The 15,131-nt window shown below is 36.1% G+C and overlaps 1 protein-coding gene across 4 annotated transcripts in view; it reads right to left on the minus strand.

The window, feature by feature from the left end:
• Positions 1 to 2,121: 2,121 nt before the first annotated feature.
• The window catches only part of LOC113496135 (LIM domain and actin-binding protein 1), a 40,553-nt gene continuing 27,543 nt past the window's right edge, over positions 2,122 to 15,131 (minus strand). For all 4 annotated transcript variants that reach the window (XM_026875261.1, XM_026875259.1, XM_026875260.1 and 1 more), the window contains exons 4-17: positions 14,169 to 14,269; positions 13,686 to 13,760; positions 13,061 to 13,217; positions 9,809 to 9,906; positions 9,101 to 9,276; positions 8,301 to 8,358; positions 6,892 to 7,047; positions 6,215 to 6,321; positions 5,927 to 6,082; positions 5,412 to 5,580; positions 4,680 to 4,849; positions 4,057 to 4,205; positions 3,513 to 3,594; positions 2,122 to 2,950 (exon numbers count right to left, since the gene is read on the minus strand). In XM_026875261.1, coding sequence (XP_026731062.1) covers positions 2,948 to 2,950; positions 3,513 to 3,594; positions 4,057 to 4,205; positions 4,680 to 4,849; positions 5,412 to 5,580; positions 5,927 to 6,082; positions 6,215 to 6,321; positions 6,892 to 7,047; positions 8,301 to 8,358; positions 9,101 to 9,276; positions 9,809 to 9,906; positions 13,061 to 13,217; positions 13,686 to 13,760; positions 14,169 to 14,269 — 1,657 coding nt within the window. In that variant the 3' untranslated portion in view covers positions 2,122 to 2,947. The remainder of the gene's footprint in view (positions 2,951 to 3,512; positions 3,595 to 4,056; positions 4,206 to 4,679; positions 4,850 to 5,411; positions 5,581 to 5,926; positions 6,083 to 6,214; positions 6,322 to 6,891; positions 7,048 to 8,300; positions 8,359 to 9,100; positions 9,277 to 9,808; positions 9,907 to 13,060; positions 13,218 to 13,685; positions 13,761 to 14,168; positions 14,270 to 15,131) is intronic.

The following is a 15,131-nucleotide window of genomic DNA, read 5'->3' on the forward strand; positions in this document are numbered from 1 at the left end:
ATCTCAAAGAATATACATTTGAAAATTATAAATGAATCCACGGGCAAAGAAAATTGTATCATTTTAGTATTTTTAATACAATGTACAGTTTAATAAAATCTATAGAATTTAATAAACTGAGTAGTTTTATTTGAAATCCTGAGATGAAGTTAAAGTGGTCACAAACAAGTCCATATAAATTAATAATATTAGAGTTGAGAATTTGCTATTGAATGTTTTAGCTGCCCCATAGCTTCTTACTATACAATCTCAAAGTTCTGTTAAGAAAATATTTAAAAAGTGGTGTCAGCAAGGAATTTAATAAACTGACTTTACAGATTTAAGCATCAGAGAAAACTTGTGAAAATATTACTTTGTGAAGTAACATTTTAACTCACACCACTTTTTAACAGATACAGCAATGATAATAGTAACTTGTCCGTTAAAATCTAAATGTCAGTGTTAGTTGAAGACAGTATTATTAATATTTATAGCGAATTCTAGAAGTGAATATAGCAAAGTAAATAACAGAGCCTCGAAGCTGCTACTTCAATTGTAACAATATACTATTGAATCATTCTCTGGGCCCTCTTTCCAAAAAGAAAACTATAGAACTCCTAGTTCTTTAATTTCATAGCGACATCTGTTGGTAACCTTACGTACTAATGACTAAAGATGGCGCCAGTGTCTTGCTCACGCAGATTTTTCTCAGATTTACTGATTTTACGGATTACAAGTTAACTGTGACGTTTTAACTGATGATAAAGAAATTTGTTTAGTATTCGTGGCGAGCAAAATGTCTCGAGTTGTCTTGACTACAACTAGGTATAGGTTATTTTCTTGACTTGATTGGTTTTTATACAAAACCGTTGCAATTGTGACTTGATTTCTTATATACTACAAGGTCCTAAACGCCTAATTGAGACAGTAATCTCGCTATACTCTAGGTAGTTCAAAAATGTCCCTGTTTTTAACATTACTAGACTAAAAATACCAAAAGTTATTTGTAAATAAAATATCAATCAACTGATCACAGTTCTCTTTATATTTTGCGCAAACATTGTATCGTGTAGATTTATCGTTGATTTTTTAATTTAAAAAGTAAGAAAATTTTGTGACTTTAAGTTTGCCCAGTTTATTTGCGATCGAATGTACATTTTGTATATTTTATACTGTGTAGGTTAAGTGTTATGACTAACTAATGTCTAGATTTACTTATGGCAAACTGAACATTGTAAAAATTTAAAGTATCAAATGTTATATTTTGAGAGTAATGCATAATAAATCAGTGTTTCGGTGTAAGTTTTTCAAAATTTTACAATGGCATTTTTTTGATATGTTTACCATATGTAAACCTGGCCAAACACGCTGTTTACTCAAAAGGCCGCTAATTCAAAAGACATTTACAAATCAAATAAAAAAACATACAAATTTCGTCGGCGTCTGTTTCTGTTTCACAACTACCGTTCTTTTGCAACAATGGCTTTGAGCGATCAGTTTCAATCTGAAATTGTTTTTTCTACTTCATAATATTAAGAGTTTTTACGAAAAAATTGTGAAATTGTGTTAATTTCGATCATAAATGTGAATGGGGATGAATATTTTATGAGTCAGTGTTTGTCTACGCGAGTCGGAGCCAAATTAGTTAAAAAAAAAAACAGAATTCTTGCCCTGTCAAATAACGTTGTAATTGGATGTCAATAATTATGATTCTACTATCGCCCACTAGATGGTGTTAATATAAACTTATCGCGTGATCTTTATGTCCTGTGATTAAGGTTCCAGTTTATTTGGCTCTCGACTGGCTATAGACAAGACTCAGGTCTCAAGTCTGGGCTACAGACACTTATGTGATTGATAAATATTTAACATATTTATGTTTAGGTGGTTAATTTATTGTTTCACGTTCCCTATATTTTTTGAAAATAATAATTAGATTATAAATAGAGTTGCGTTGTTTTATTTATCCTTGACGTTCAGCGACAAAACTGTCGGAAACATGCGTGCAACACATGTTATTGTAAGGCAAGTTATCTGATCCATTCGCTAATCAGTGATAATGCCATTTATGATAATAGCAAAAAAGATACATGAGGGGTAGGGGCAATAATAAAACAAATATCTAATTTTGTTGTTTATTCATTTTCTTACTCTCGAATAATATAAAAATCGGCAAAACTTTTTAAGTACAAACAAATAAATATAGAGAATCCAATATTCAGTCACATAGTAAAAATTACCTAAAATACATTTCAAAATGTATCTATTAATAATAAACATGCGATATCATAAATAATAGTAATAATTATTAAATAATACGAGATTATTAGAACATCGAGATGGCACAGAGAGACAAATTACACCTATATTGTGGCAAGACAGAGAAATGGGGTTGCCAGGTGAAAAAAATCACAAGTTCGGCAAAAACGATACATATTCACGAAGTTTACCATTCGAAATATTATAAACTTGTGTAAATAACATAAATAATGAATTCCTCGCATATAAGATATATAATTGTATATCTTATCGAGTATTCTTATATTCTCTTTACAGTTACGTGTGACTAAGCTTAAAACATAACATGTTCACAATTATAAATATTAAAATGAATTAATTAGTCATGAAAATGAAACAATTTAATAATACTCATAGATTCGTCATAAATTTCAACTATTAATAACTAGAACGTGAGATTTAACAATAACTTTGTTTTTTTATTATAAAACTTTTTAATTGCACATTATAAGGCACAAAAATTGTTTCGAAATGCATTCTTTTTTCAGTCGTATAACCAAATGTAGATTGATATATTTCTAAACTAGATAATATTCCGTCAATTCAATAGAATGGGCTACAACTGTCTTATCTGCTAGAATATAATTGACAAATAGTACATTATAGAGACTTTACAACTTTAAAGGGTTAATATTGCTTTGGTTGATGTGGTAGTGAACGCGCGCGACGGTCACTGGAAACGAAAAATGTTCAATTAAATCAAGCAAAAACAAAGGCAATGAAGTAAGGTACTAAATAGGGTAAAATATCCTTTAAAATAAAATTTATTTTGTGGCAAAGGTCTATTAGGAGCTAATCTGATTTTTCGCACAAATACAGCATACTTTTGGTTGAATTAGAAATTGTCAATCCTTACATTTTTTTATTAATATCTATCTAAAAAAATCTGTGGCATTGGGATTCTTTTATGAAACCTTTACTAAAAGCTCTGAGAGATCTGTGTTTGCGAATTCCTAAAACTAATCAAGATATTGAAAATTCGCAAACACAGATCGATAGATTTTTGTTTTCTCATTTATGTAGCATCAAAAGTTTTTATTTATTTATTTATTTAGTTGAAAATTTACCAGATGTTTTAGTTATACCACGGCAGTATAGTGAAAATAAAATTGTCAAGCTTTCTACTAACATCTTAGCAAATCCTTATGCCATCGAAGAATGTTTAAATTTCCGATCATAACAGTATAACAGTATATGTATTGATAAGGCAATAAATAAAGTAACAAGTGACTCACCACAAATCTGTTAACTTTGGGAGCGAAGGTTTTCGACACCGACGACTGCGTCACGTTCATGTTCTCAAACTTCTGACGCAAGCTGGAAACGGAATACAAGTCAGCCATCTTTCATAATAGGTAGAGTATTATATTACAAGATCGTATGTCTTAAATTCAGCATTACTGTTCTGTAGAGGGGAGTAAGGGCTCCCAATTACAGTAGATGTAAAGATTTGAAAAGTAAAACTTTAAAGACTTGTTTTAATAAGTTAATGAGAATTACCAACACTTAACTTTTATTTAAATCACTTTCGTCTTGTAAGAGAGGATCTGGCAAATAAAATATGTCTTATCTTATCAAGGACTTGTGATATAATGCTGAAAGAACCTGCCTGTGTACCAAATTATATTACCATTGATCCAGCTGTATGAACGTGCTCATCACACAAATATTTGTCCTGGGTGAGAATTGAACCACGAACTCCATATAGCAGTCAGGGTCACTAACCAGTAACCACCAGACCAACAGGCTAGCCAATATAATAATTTGTAATAGGGTCACCTCTTGGCAGTCTCGAGCTGTGACTCTCCGTCATCGTCCTGTTCTGTCTGACGCTCGATGACGACGGCGGAGGGCGAGCGCTGCGGCTCCGACTCCGACCAGTGCTCGAAGCGGTCGCGGAAACTCTTCGTGCGGGCCAGCTGTTGCGCCTGGATTACACACGGAACATAATATGTAAATGTAGTGCGTAGTAAAGATCAGGGCAGTCAGTCAGGCAGTCAGGGTTAATGTTGGGGAAGTGAAGACTGTTATTGAACCTTATGAAAAACTTTTGGTTCAGAATTTGGGAAATATATCAATGAACCTATGTTTTCTTTTTTTCACAAAAGTAGTAGTTAAGTGTGTAAAAATCTTCTTAGGTTCCAAAAAAAGCAGCATCTTTTACACATCGCCATCTAGTCTCAAACTAAGCAAAGCTTGTATTACCTATTACATATTTAGATATTCACAAATTGTAGATAAATCACACCCAGACAGATCAAATGATCTTGCTTATCACTCAAACATTTGACCTGGGTTTAAACCCACGATCTCCGCTATAGCAGTCAGGGCCACCAACCACTAGACCAACCGGCCAGTCAGTCTAAAAGTTTTACTCGCTTTTCTGCTGAACTGTACCCTACCTGTTTAAGCGCCTCATCCCTCTGCCTGGCTTCGAGGTAGACCCTGCGGCGCTCGTCCTCACTGTCCTCCTCCTCATACTCGGAGGAGGAGTACTCCTCATCAGAGGACTGACCCTGGTGGTTGTTCTCTCCGGGAGGGGGAGGCGTGAACCTCTTTAGGGGTTTAGGTCCTGAAAGGAATTAGATTTGGATGACTTGTTGACTTTTTGGAATAAACTTTTGGTGATGATCAGTCAATATGCTTAAAGAACCTTTTCAAAATCATAGATCTTGTTTCTTTGCCTTTCCAAAAGAACGATTTAACATTTTCATCAGCTGATCAAATTAGTATGGTCTGATTTACTTTTTTTGCACACGGACTGGTTTCCAGACATTAAAAAAATAAAATATAATGGAGATTTGATGAAACACGAAGTTTTTATGCCCATCTTGTCAATCTGGCAAAGGTAGATATGAGATCCAAGAAGCTTTTGGCAAGTTCTCAGTAAGATTTCAACTAATCAAATGCTTTTGACTGAACGTATAACCTAGCGGTTGAGCATCACGTCAAACCCACAATAGGAAAATCGTTTGTATTTTGCGAATGCTTGGCCTGAGACATGGTTTTTGTGCATATGACTTGAATGATTGTGAAACCCCGTAACAAGGATTAAATTTCAAACAGCGGGAGCCGTCGTTTTTCAAAAAAGCTCTTCAACCCAAAATCTTACAAAAGTGTAGTCCAGTACTGACCCTGGTTGTCCCCCGGCTGCGCCTGCTGGTGCTCGAGCTGGCGGAAGACGCTGATCATCCTCTGCGCGGTGTGTCGGGCGGCCGCCGCGCCCGCGTCCGCGCCCGCCGCGCCGCCCTCGCGCGACACGGACGGCTCCACGTACACCTCGGGGGACGGGGACTTGGCGCGCTACCGGGACATGCGGTGAACAATATAATATAGATGGAAATATTGGAAACTAACTAAGTATAATTCAGCACGATTGTATTAAAAAGTTAAGTCCAAAATAGAAAACGAACAAATTTTGGAAAGAAAACCTACTTTCGAGCAATTTATAAATTTGCTATCACTCTAAATCTATTTTAGCCCTTTTTCAATATAGCGAATTTTCCCCTACACTTCTGATTTTAAGCTACCATACCCAACATATTATGCCCAAAATCCCTTTACCTAATATAGCAGAACCTGATACGACTCTGCAAAAAAGTATCCATATACAAGAACAAAATACACAAACCAATAACCAAGTAGGTACCTGTGTCTGTCTGGGCGGCGTCATGCGGAACTCCTTGCGCGTGGTCTCGGGCCGGTACGTCTCGAAGAACTTGAACCGGTCCGAGATGTCCGACGTCTCGATCTTCACGTCTTCCAGCTTGTCTGCCGCGCGGACCACGTCCTTGGGCACGAATGGCTAGAAAAACATATAATATGATATTGTATTTGTATAAATCTTCGGGGCGACATTTTCTATACAGAAAAAAAAAACCCGTAAATAAAAATCATTTAACAATGATTGGTGTATGTACTAGACACTAGTACTCACAATCTCCTTCCGCTTGGGCACGTCCCCGGGCGGGGGCGAGGTGGGCGGCATGCTCTTCGCGTTCGCGTCCAGCTCAAGAAAGATGGAGCGAGACTTCTTGCCGATGCCTGAGGAAAATCAAATAGTACTTTATTAACCAGCCGAAAAGAACAATTTGATCTCAATTTGTCCTGATCATAAGGAACTAATTTTCGCTTGCGGCCTCACACGAATATATGCCTATAATACCTCCAAAAACAACAGCCGACCCCAACATCGTTGGGAAAAGGCTAGGCCAATGATGAATGAGTACCTCCAAAACATTGCCCTCCTTTATAAAAGTAGATAGAAAGTTAGGATTTGGTGGAATAAGTGTTCATCCAAAATGTCTGCTACCTCCATGTCATTAATCGAAATCGGTCCACCCGTTTAGGCGTGTAGAGGTAACAAACACACTCACTTTCGCACTTTGTGTTGCGTCTATTTTACTTGAAGATTTACACAAAAAGTTAGCTATTTCGGGGATTGACAGGTCGGTGATGTTATAAGTATCTTTGTTACTTCAGAAGTAAGGGGTTTCGAATCCCGGGACAAGAATTAAGCCGTATGAAATAGCTGCATTACCAACTTGACTGAGACTATAAAGTACAACTTATATCTACAAAAAAACTAGACCAGTTTCAATGTGCCCCACCCACCTTCATTAAACAGCGCCCTGTCATCGATCTCCCTATTCTTGGGCGGCTGGTTCTCATCGTTGAAGACCTCGCCGTTCTCGAAGCGCTCCTTGATGGCGCGCGCCTTCTCCGCATTCAGGTCCAGCTCACGGGATATCTTGTCGGCTGATGTCACACCTGTAGTGGAAACACAATGTTTTATATTATATTCGGATTTTTTATTACTAGTAGCAGAGCTTGCTGTATTGCAAGGAGAGAGTTTCTAGTTTTAATTTGAGTTTGAAGAGGTATCAAACATGGTGTTTTTGCTTATATAATTATTATGATTTATTTAACTGAACAGAATAATAAGTGAATAGAAAGAAAGGTTTTTTTTTAAGTTTTTCCTTAACCGGTTTGTGGCGCACATTTTAGGATATTCACTCGCGGCTGATGGAAGAGGAGTGGGGAGGCCTTTGCCCAGCGGTGGGAAGTTCCAGGCTAGCAATATAATATACTATCGATAATATTTCGAGAACATTTTATGTTTTCTACCAACTTAAAAAAACAAATCTTCTCTTATCAACAAACCATTTTAATAGCAATTTTCTTGTCCAAAACTAAACTATAATTTACTCAAAGCTGACGTTTACTTCACAGTCGGTTGAGCGTTAACTAATATTTCTTGGCAATATTACAATGTCGTTTAAAATCGACATCTTTCAACACTTTCCACGTTGTAACGGACATTGGCATTTACGTTCATGTCAATGACGTTAAATTAATTGATTTTTAGTTATTTATAAAACTGTATAGGTGTTTATAACATTACATTATGAAAGCGAAAGTTTTTTTATTGAGTATGTATGATTTGTTATCTCTTCTGGTTAAAAAGGCTGGACATTTTAATCATCTGATAATCTATAGCTGTTCTTGCTTACATAAATAATAGATTTTGTTTAATGTTATTTTTAACAGTGTCTAGATTCTTGTAGAAACGAATGCTATTTTGTAACCGAGCAAATAGTCTTTACTGAAACACTGTAAAAGTGACTGAAAAAAGATGTACTAGAAATTATAAATAGATTCAATCCTCACAAAAGTTATTTATTTATTTATACTTTATTGCACAGAAATACACACACTTGGACAATATGTTCTTGGAAAGTTCATGTACAAAGTCGAGCTTAACCCAGAGTTGGGTTAAGGTAAGTTACTTAAAAATATAAGTTAAAGATTTGAAATTATGTTTATTTATGCTTGATTTACGTATATTTTGCCTGGCCTGTTCGTGTAATGGTTGGCGAACCTGGTTGCAATACCGGAAGACATAGGATGGATTCCAAATCAAGAAAAAAATCTATTAATTGATCTAAGTATATAATGTATGTTTTTCGAAGACGACTAGATGGCGCTGTGTGAAAGTTGTTGTTATTAGTTTTTAAACTCACCTTGTTCGCTCTGAAGCACAGACTGTTCGTACATTTCCTTTATCTTCGCTTGCTTGCCCTGTAACAAAGATGTACAATGAGATTGATATATTTTACATTAAAAAGATTGTTGAAGTTGCATTTAATAGAGCAGACATCCAGTTTATTGCTCTTTATAATTTATAACTGTCTTTCTCTACACAATCAAGAACTTAAGATTAGTAAGAAAAGAAAAAATGAATAGTTTGTCTATGCCACTTGGTTGCACGGATAGCCGCGTCGCTGAGGTCACCAAGCCAAACCCTCTGAACCCGACCTGTCAATGATTCCCGAGATACCCGTGTAGGAAAATCGTTTTGTATGATCGCCGAATTCTCCTGAGTCTGAGTGTCTTTGTGATTATGAAAATATGATTTGTATGTTTGTGAAAAGCCCTGCGACACAAGGATTACAATCCTTACTGCAAATGTCGTTTTCAAAAAATAATAATGCAGCCTTTTTTGCCAAAAACTTCCGAAAATTTCAATCACAATTTACAGGCACTACAACTCAGAATCTTTAAAATCGGATCTTAAAAACTTTTCCCTTGTCCCTTTTGCGGTATGAAGAGAGGCGCGGGGAGAACTAAAGTGCAGTGATAATCCAGCAGCGCATCGCGTCATAGCCGTCACTTCACGTTCTTTGCTGCAGTTGCATGCTCCTCAAGACGGCTCAAGATTGGCGTTTTATTTTGTCATGAGTGTACGTTGCGCAAAGTGATCCCCACTCTTCCGCCGAGCGCTCAAGATCCGTGCCGGTTGCCTATTTCTATCACATCTCACCATGAACAGCCTGCTGCGTATGTTCTGTATCTCCTGCTTGCGCTCGCGATGCCTCTCGGACGAGGAGTGCTGGCCGGTCTCGAACTTGCCGACGATCTCGCTCATGTTGCAGAACGACACCGGCTGCTCGCGGCTCGCCGTGTGCTTGTACGACTTCTTTAGGACCGAGTCTTCGTCTGTGGATGGAGATTTTATTGTTTTAGAGTAATTATATCAAGCCCCATTCATTTTTAGTCTAAAAATAAACTTTTTCATAGAACTACTTCTACCTGTAGTACCTGACTAATGAGGATGAAACGATCCCACTCCCACTTGTGGGCAAAGGCATTCTCCAAAACCTTCCGCGATTCCCTATACTGGGCCATTTGGAATCAACTGAACGCATTCAGCGGATATAGGTATAAGACACAATATTATTAAGAAATCACCCCTTGCAGGGTATTCCAAGATTGATTCTGGGTAAGCATTTTTTTCCAACTAAAATATATATCCGCCTTTTACCAATTTGGTTTAAGTCGGCTTCCAGTCTAACCGGATGCAACTTTTAAAAGGGACATACATATGCCTATCTAAACTCCTCAATTAGTTACATGGGCAACACGATACCCCTTAGTAAGACTCGCCAAACTAAACACATTAACCAACCACATTCATCTATTTCCCATTATTGTAAAAAGGCCTATATTAAGCCTATTATTATAGACTCACCTTCTTCATCCTCCTCTGGTTCACTGGAACTGGCCTCAATGGGCACTCCGTTCAGGTACTCATCAGAAACGCCGACATCCATGCCCTTCGCCTTGAACCTTAACAAACACCAATATTTAAGTATACAAATAAGTAATATTATGATAATAATTAAGTAAATTGTAACCGTCTTCAAACTCCACTCGAAAACGTCAAGTGATAACATTATTCTGTCTGTTTTTATGTCATACATTGTGTAGATTTAAGAGTAAAAAGTTTATTTATTAGAAAGAGGTTTTAAGCAGAAGGCAAAATGGGGATGAAAACTAATTAAAATAATGTTGTCGTTCGAGTCGTGCCTGAGTCTTTATTTTTTATATTGTATTGTTTGTTTTCAATGGCATATCAAGGCTAGAATCTAGAAAAGTAAGTCTAGACATAAAAATAAATCGCTTAAAAAATCTACTTTGATAATTTAAATACAAAGTTTTGTTTAATAGACAAGAATGATAAGAAAATAGAGTGCTTAACAAATGTTTTTTTCATTATTTTTCTTTTCATTTTATGTTCACTCAAAATTAACACAGTTGAGAAATTACTCATCTTTGTAAACTTCTTAATTAAACTTTAATTATATAAAAAATGTCCCTAAAGCTTCAAACATTTTTGGTATGCTAGTTGCGGTTATCACGAAATAGTAAAAAGAACTATTCCAGTCAAATATATCTCAAACTAAACTCTTACTCTAACATGCTAGATAGATATATAAACTTGCGTAATCAAATTCAGTAGTATTACTGAACTGAACCAGTCTTATTATAGTAACAATGCATTACAACATCTCTTGTTTAATATTCAGCTGATTGGATTACAGATAATGTTATTATGATCGAGTATGTAAAATCTATTAAACCGATTCAATCTCTGAAGAAATCAATACAGGAATTTGACACGAACGCAGACAATTAAAACCATCTTCAAAGATGGCTCTAATTAATTGTTAGTTAAAAACATAGTTAAAAAATACATTGTTCGAAATGTAGCAAATCAGAAAAAAAACTTCAATTCCAAATTCTTCAAATTCTTAAACACACATTTACTGCGAATTTTATCTTAATATTTACACTTTAATTATTCAAATAGAAATTTGGACCTCTATAGTATGAACAGATTATTCATTATTACCTGTACATCACTTTAAAACACAAGCACAAAGACAAATCACCACAAAACTGTACAAAATAAACTGAAACGTACGAAATTAACAAAATTTTCGTTCGCCTTTCACTGAACGCGGATTAAAATGAATACAGCAGAAGCTAACACATTTACCAAATTAACTAAACTTTGAAACAAGCAATATTCGTCTTTATTTTAAGGTGCTAAGAGTGAGATTAGCTGTAATATGGCTCGCCGTTATAAAAAACTGTGAAACATGTTGCGTTTAGAAAAAAGGTATTATGTTAGGCGGTGTGCGTATCGATCTCTTTGATGTACATTGATTGTTTAGGCTGGGTTATTTCAGTTTTGGTATTCGGTAGAAGTTGGTAGGAGTGTTAGGATAGCTAGCTATGTGGTAAGGCCTAGATTTATTTTGGGTATTTACGACCTACTATAGATGAATCCAGAATATCTATTGTGTGTGTTTTAAAGGAGGTTTAAATTCTTAGGTTTACGCGACTGTTAGACATTGAAATGTAACTACTTTTACGGATTTTATCGCGGTTAAATTTTTTTTTGCTCAGTACGAGCAACATCTACTGTCAAGACGAACGCCATCTGAGACTGCCCGTGACCATGATACCTGCAAAGGTTTCGAAACGTCGGGAACTAAAATCCAAAATTAAACCGCGATAAAATCCGTAAAAGTAGTTTCATTTCATTTCGAGGTTTAAATTCGTTATGTTTTATATGACCTCATTTAAATGTAGGTGTAAACTTTAACATTATTATTCATTGAATTTGTTTTAATAGCCGAATGACAAAAGCCGAAGACAACTAGATCTCTCAGCCTTCTTCTATTAATTTATTTAAAAATATTTCAATAACTTGATAATTACATAACTTAGACTGTGCAAAACAATTTTAAGACACAATAACCAACGACCTGCACAAAAAAGTCCTTTTTACTATGTTTAACCATCACAAAACAGAATCCCAATAGGTACCTAGCAATGTATATCAACATATTACGATCGCTCGCATCACAAGTGCGGTCGGAGAGTTCACATGGACACAGAAATAGCACTCCCTCTGACGCAAGTGAGAGGATGAATCATATTGATACTTGGTTTATTTTATTATGTTATATTATTATAATATGAATGACATTTTTTTTGATGTAGTGAGTTTTTGAGTGGGTCTGTAGGTATTTTATTTATGTGTTTTCTGTATAATGTTTTTGTTGGTTGGATTAGTGAAGGTAATTAAGAGGAAATCAATATAGGTGTGTGCTTAATTCAAAACTCAGTTTTATAATAAAGTGACACTAAAAATCAATTTACACCATATATTTTTTAACTACTGAACTATTGAGGCAAATTTGATGAGCTTTTTAGGGACCAAACTTTATGACAATAATTAAAAATCTGGTTCATCCTCCCGAACTCCTAAAGGTAACAAATATAAAGAATACTGACGATTTGGGAACCTTCGCCTCTTTGAAGTCATTTGTAAATATTAAAGATTATCAAAATAATAATACTACTAGAAATAGTATCTAGTATTTTATTTTTTATGTGTTTTGTATAAAATGGCAAACCAAGATTATTAGCCTTTGAGGGCAAGTGTAGGTGTGTTAATTAATAATTTATTGTTTTTAAAAATGACTCAATAAATATAGGAATTAAATCCTTCGCTCGCTTGGAGTTTCAAAGCAGTTTAAAATGGTATTCATGCATAAACCAAAGTCAGAACAAGCATTTGTGTATAAATGAGAAACGAAAAAAAATACTGTCTAACAGACTAGAAAGTTTTTTTTGTAAGCACCCTACTCTAAATGAACTTGGGTGGAAGGTGCAAAAGGATGTCAATTAGTTTTGCAACATTGTGTTGCAAATTATAAAACAAAATTTGTCTGACGGACTTATCAGATTTAGGGCCGATTATTCAAACATCGTTTAATTTCTATCCGAGGGATAAATATGTTCGTTTGACATATTTTCTTTACAAAAGCTGTCGAGACGTCAAACATTCGTCAAATTGAAAAGTCTACCCTCAGTTAAATCATAAACGATATTGTGGAATGCTTTAAACGTATGGAGTTATACTAACTTGGCTAGTTTGGACAGTATGGCCTGCGTCTTCTCCCGCGGCGCCTGCGCGCGCTCGGGCGGCTGCTGCGGCGCCGCGCCGCGCTCGAACACCTCGAAGCGGGACTTCACGTCCAGCTGCGACAGCTGCTCCAGCCCCAGCTCCGGCTTGGACGAGGCTGCGGGGGGTACAGGTACTGGTACATACATGTGGAGGAGGAGACCGTATGGCACCACCTCGCAATATAAGTTACTGATCACTGTTAACTACGATTACGACGTAGGATACACGATTCTGAAGTAAGATAGTGCGTGCTATTATAGTGTGAAGTGTGGGGTCGTCGATATGACCTCCCTTGCGAGATTTCGAATAATTAGTTTCAGTCATAAAGGTAAACCACCATGGATGCGTTGGAATATATTCTTGGGAAGCATTTGATTGTTTTACTTACTTAACCGAGTTCGTAGATTTTCTAAAACAAATCTCTCACAAATTATTCTTCAGGCTTCAGGTTATGGTCAAGTGGTGGCTTGACACCACAGTAAAGAAAGCGCTATTTTTAACGCACATGAATTTAACTTTTTTCCCAGTCATAATTATTGTTAAGCTGCCATCTATCGGCAACAACATGTAACAGCTTACTAACCTCTAACGACATCTGGCGGCAGCTCGACCGGATTACTTTCGCAGATGATCATCTGGTGCTTCTTGGGGACAGTTGCTGTTGGCAAACAAATAAAAGATTTCCATAGTTATAATAATAAAAAATATTGATCTCTGGGAATGTATTTTTTTTCTCTTTTCATGCATGCTTCGTATGTAGGACTAATCTATATCCAGGAATCATTATAACTGCAACGCCGCTCTCCATACAAATTAAGCTGGTACGATAATTAGACATTTTCAAAAACGTTTACATTAAAGTCACTACATCTAATGAAATTTCTAATAGTGTTTCGCTAATCGAATCACTCAAATGTATTTAAACAAATAATTAATGTCATGACTCGTCAAGAAAGATTGTAATACATTTATTCGATCGTCTTCTTGTATATGGGCTGTGTAGGTAGGACTTTAAGTGTATATTTGTTTAGATAAGAAAGAGGGAAATTAATTAAAGTATAATTACCGTCAGTCTCATCATCATCGTCAACGGGTTTCGGTTCAAACAGCTGTTTGAAATGCGGCTTGCAATACAACGTCGTGTGATCGCTCTGGTAGGTCTCCACTCTGATAACAAATATCAAATCATTTTTGCTTTCTAAAACGACTATCGCTCTAAGGAATATTATAACTACTAGCTTCTCGCCCGCGGCTTCGCCCGCGTCAATGTCGGTTATATCGCGATTCCAAGAGAACTCTTCAAAAGTCCGGGATAAAAATTATCCTATGTTCTTTCTCAAGGTCAACTCCACTCTGTACCAAATTTCATTTAAATTGGTTCAGTGGTTTAGACGTGAAAGCGTAACAGACAGACAGACAGAGTTACTTTCGCATTACTAATATTAGTAGGGATTTATTTCTTGAGAATAACGTAGTTGTTTTCATTTTATTACTTCACTTGGATTGTATTATGAGAGCGTTTTGTGTTCCAAAGAAATATAATAAAGGAATGTAATTCTTGTGTCGCAGGAGTTTTCATCTTGCCACCGGGCATTAACACAATACAACAGTTTCCACTGTAATAAAAATTACTACGAATAAAGATTGTGGTTAAACAACGGGGTTGATCAGGGTTGTTAGTCATGGATTTTCTGGTGGGCATCAAATGAATTCCTTTTTTTATTTTAAAACTCAATCCTTGTGTCGCGGGGGGTTTACAAACATACAACTCACATGCAACAAAGACACCCAGACTCAGAACAAGCATTCGTGGATCACACAAATGCTTGTCCTACGCGGGGATCGAACCCGCGACACGACGCGCAGAGTGGGTTTGGCGTGGTGACCTCAACCACTCGGCTATCCGTGCAGTAAATTTTTTCCCCTATTTGTGTGAAATCACACTTGACCCAGTTTTCTTTTTCAAATCGACCGCGATCACAAATAATCCTGATACTCGGTTTTCGACTGTACCAGTTTAAAAACCTTA

This window comes from Trichoplusia ni, chromosome 7 (genome assembly GCF_003590095.1).
Source record: "Trichoplusia ni isolate ovarian cell line Hi5 chromosome 7, tn1, whole genome shotgun sequence".
NCBI classification, from domain to species: Eukaryota; Metazoa; Arthropoda; class Insecta; order Lepidoptera; family Noctuidae; genus Trichoplusia; species Trichoplusia ni.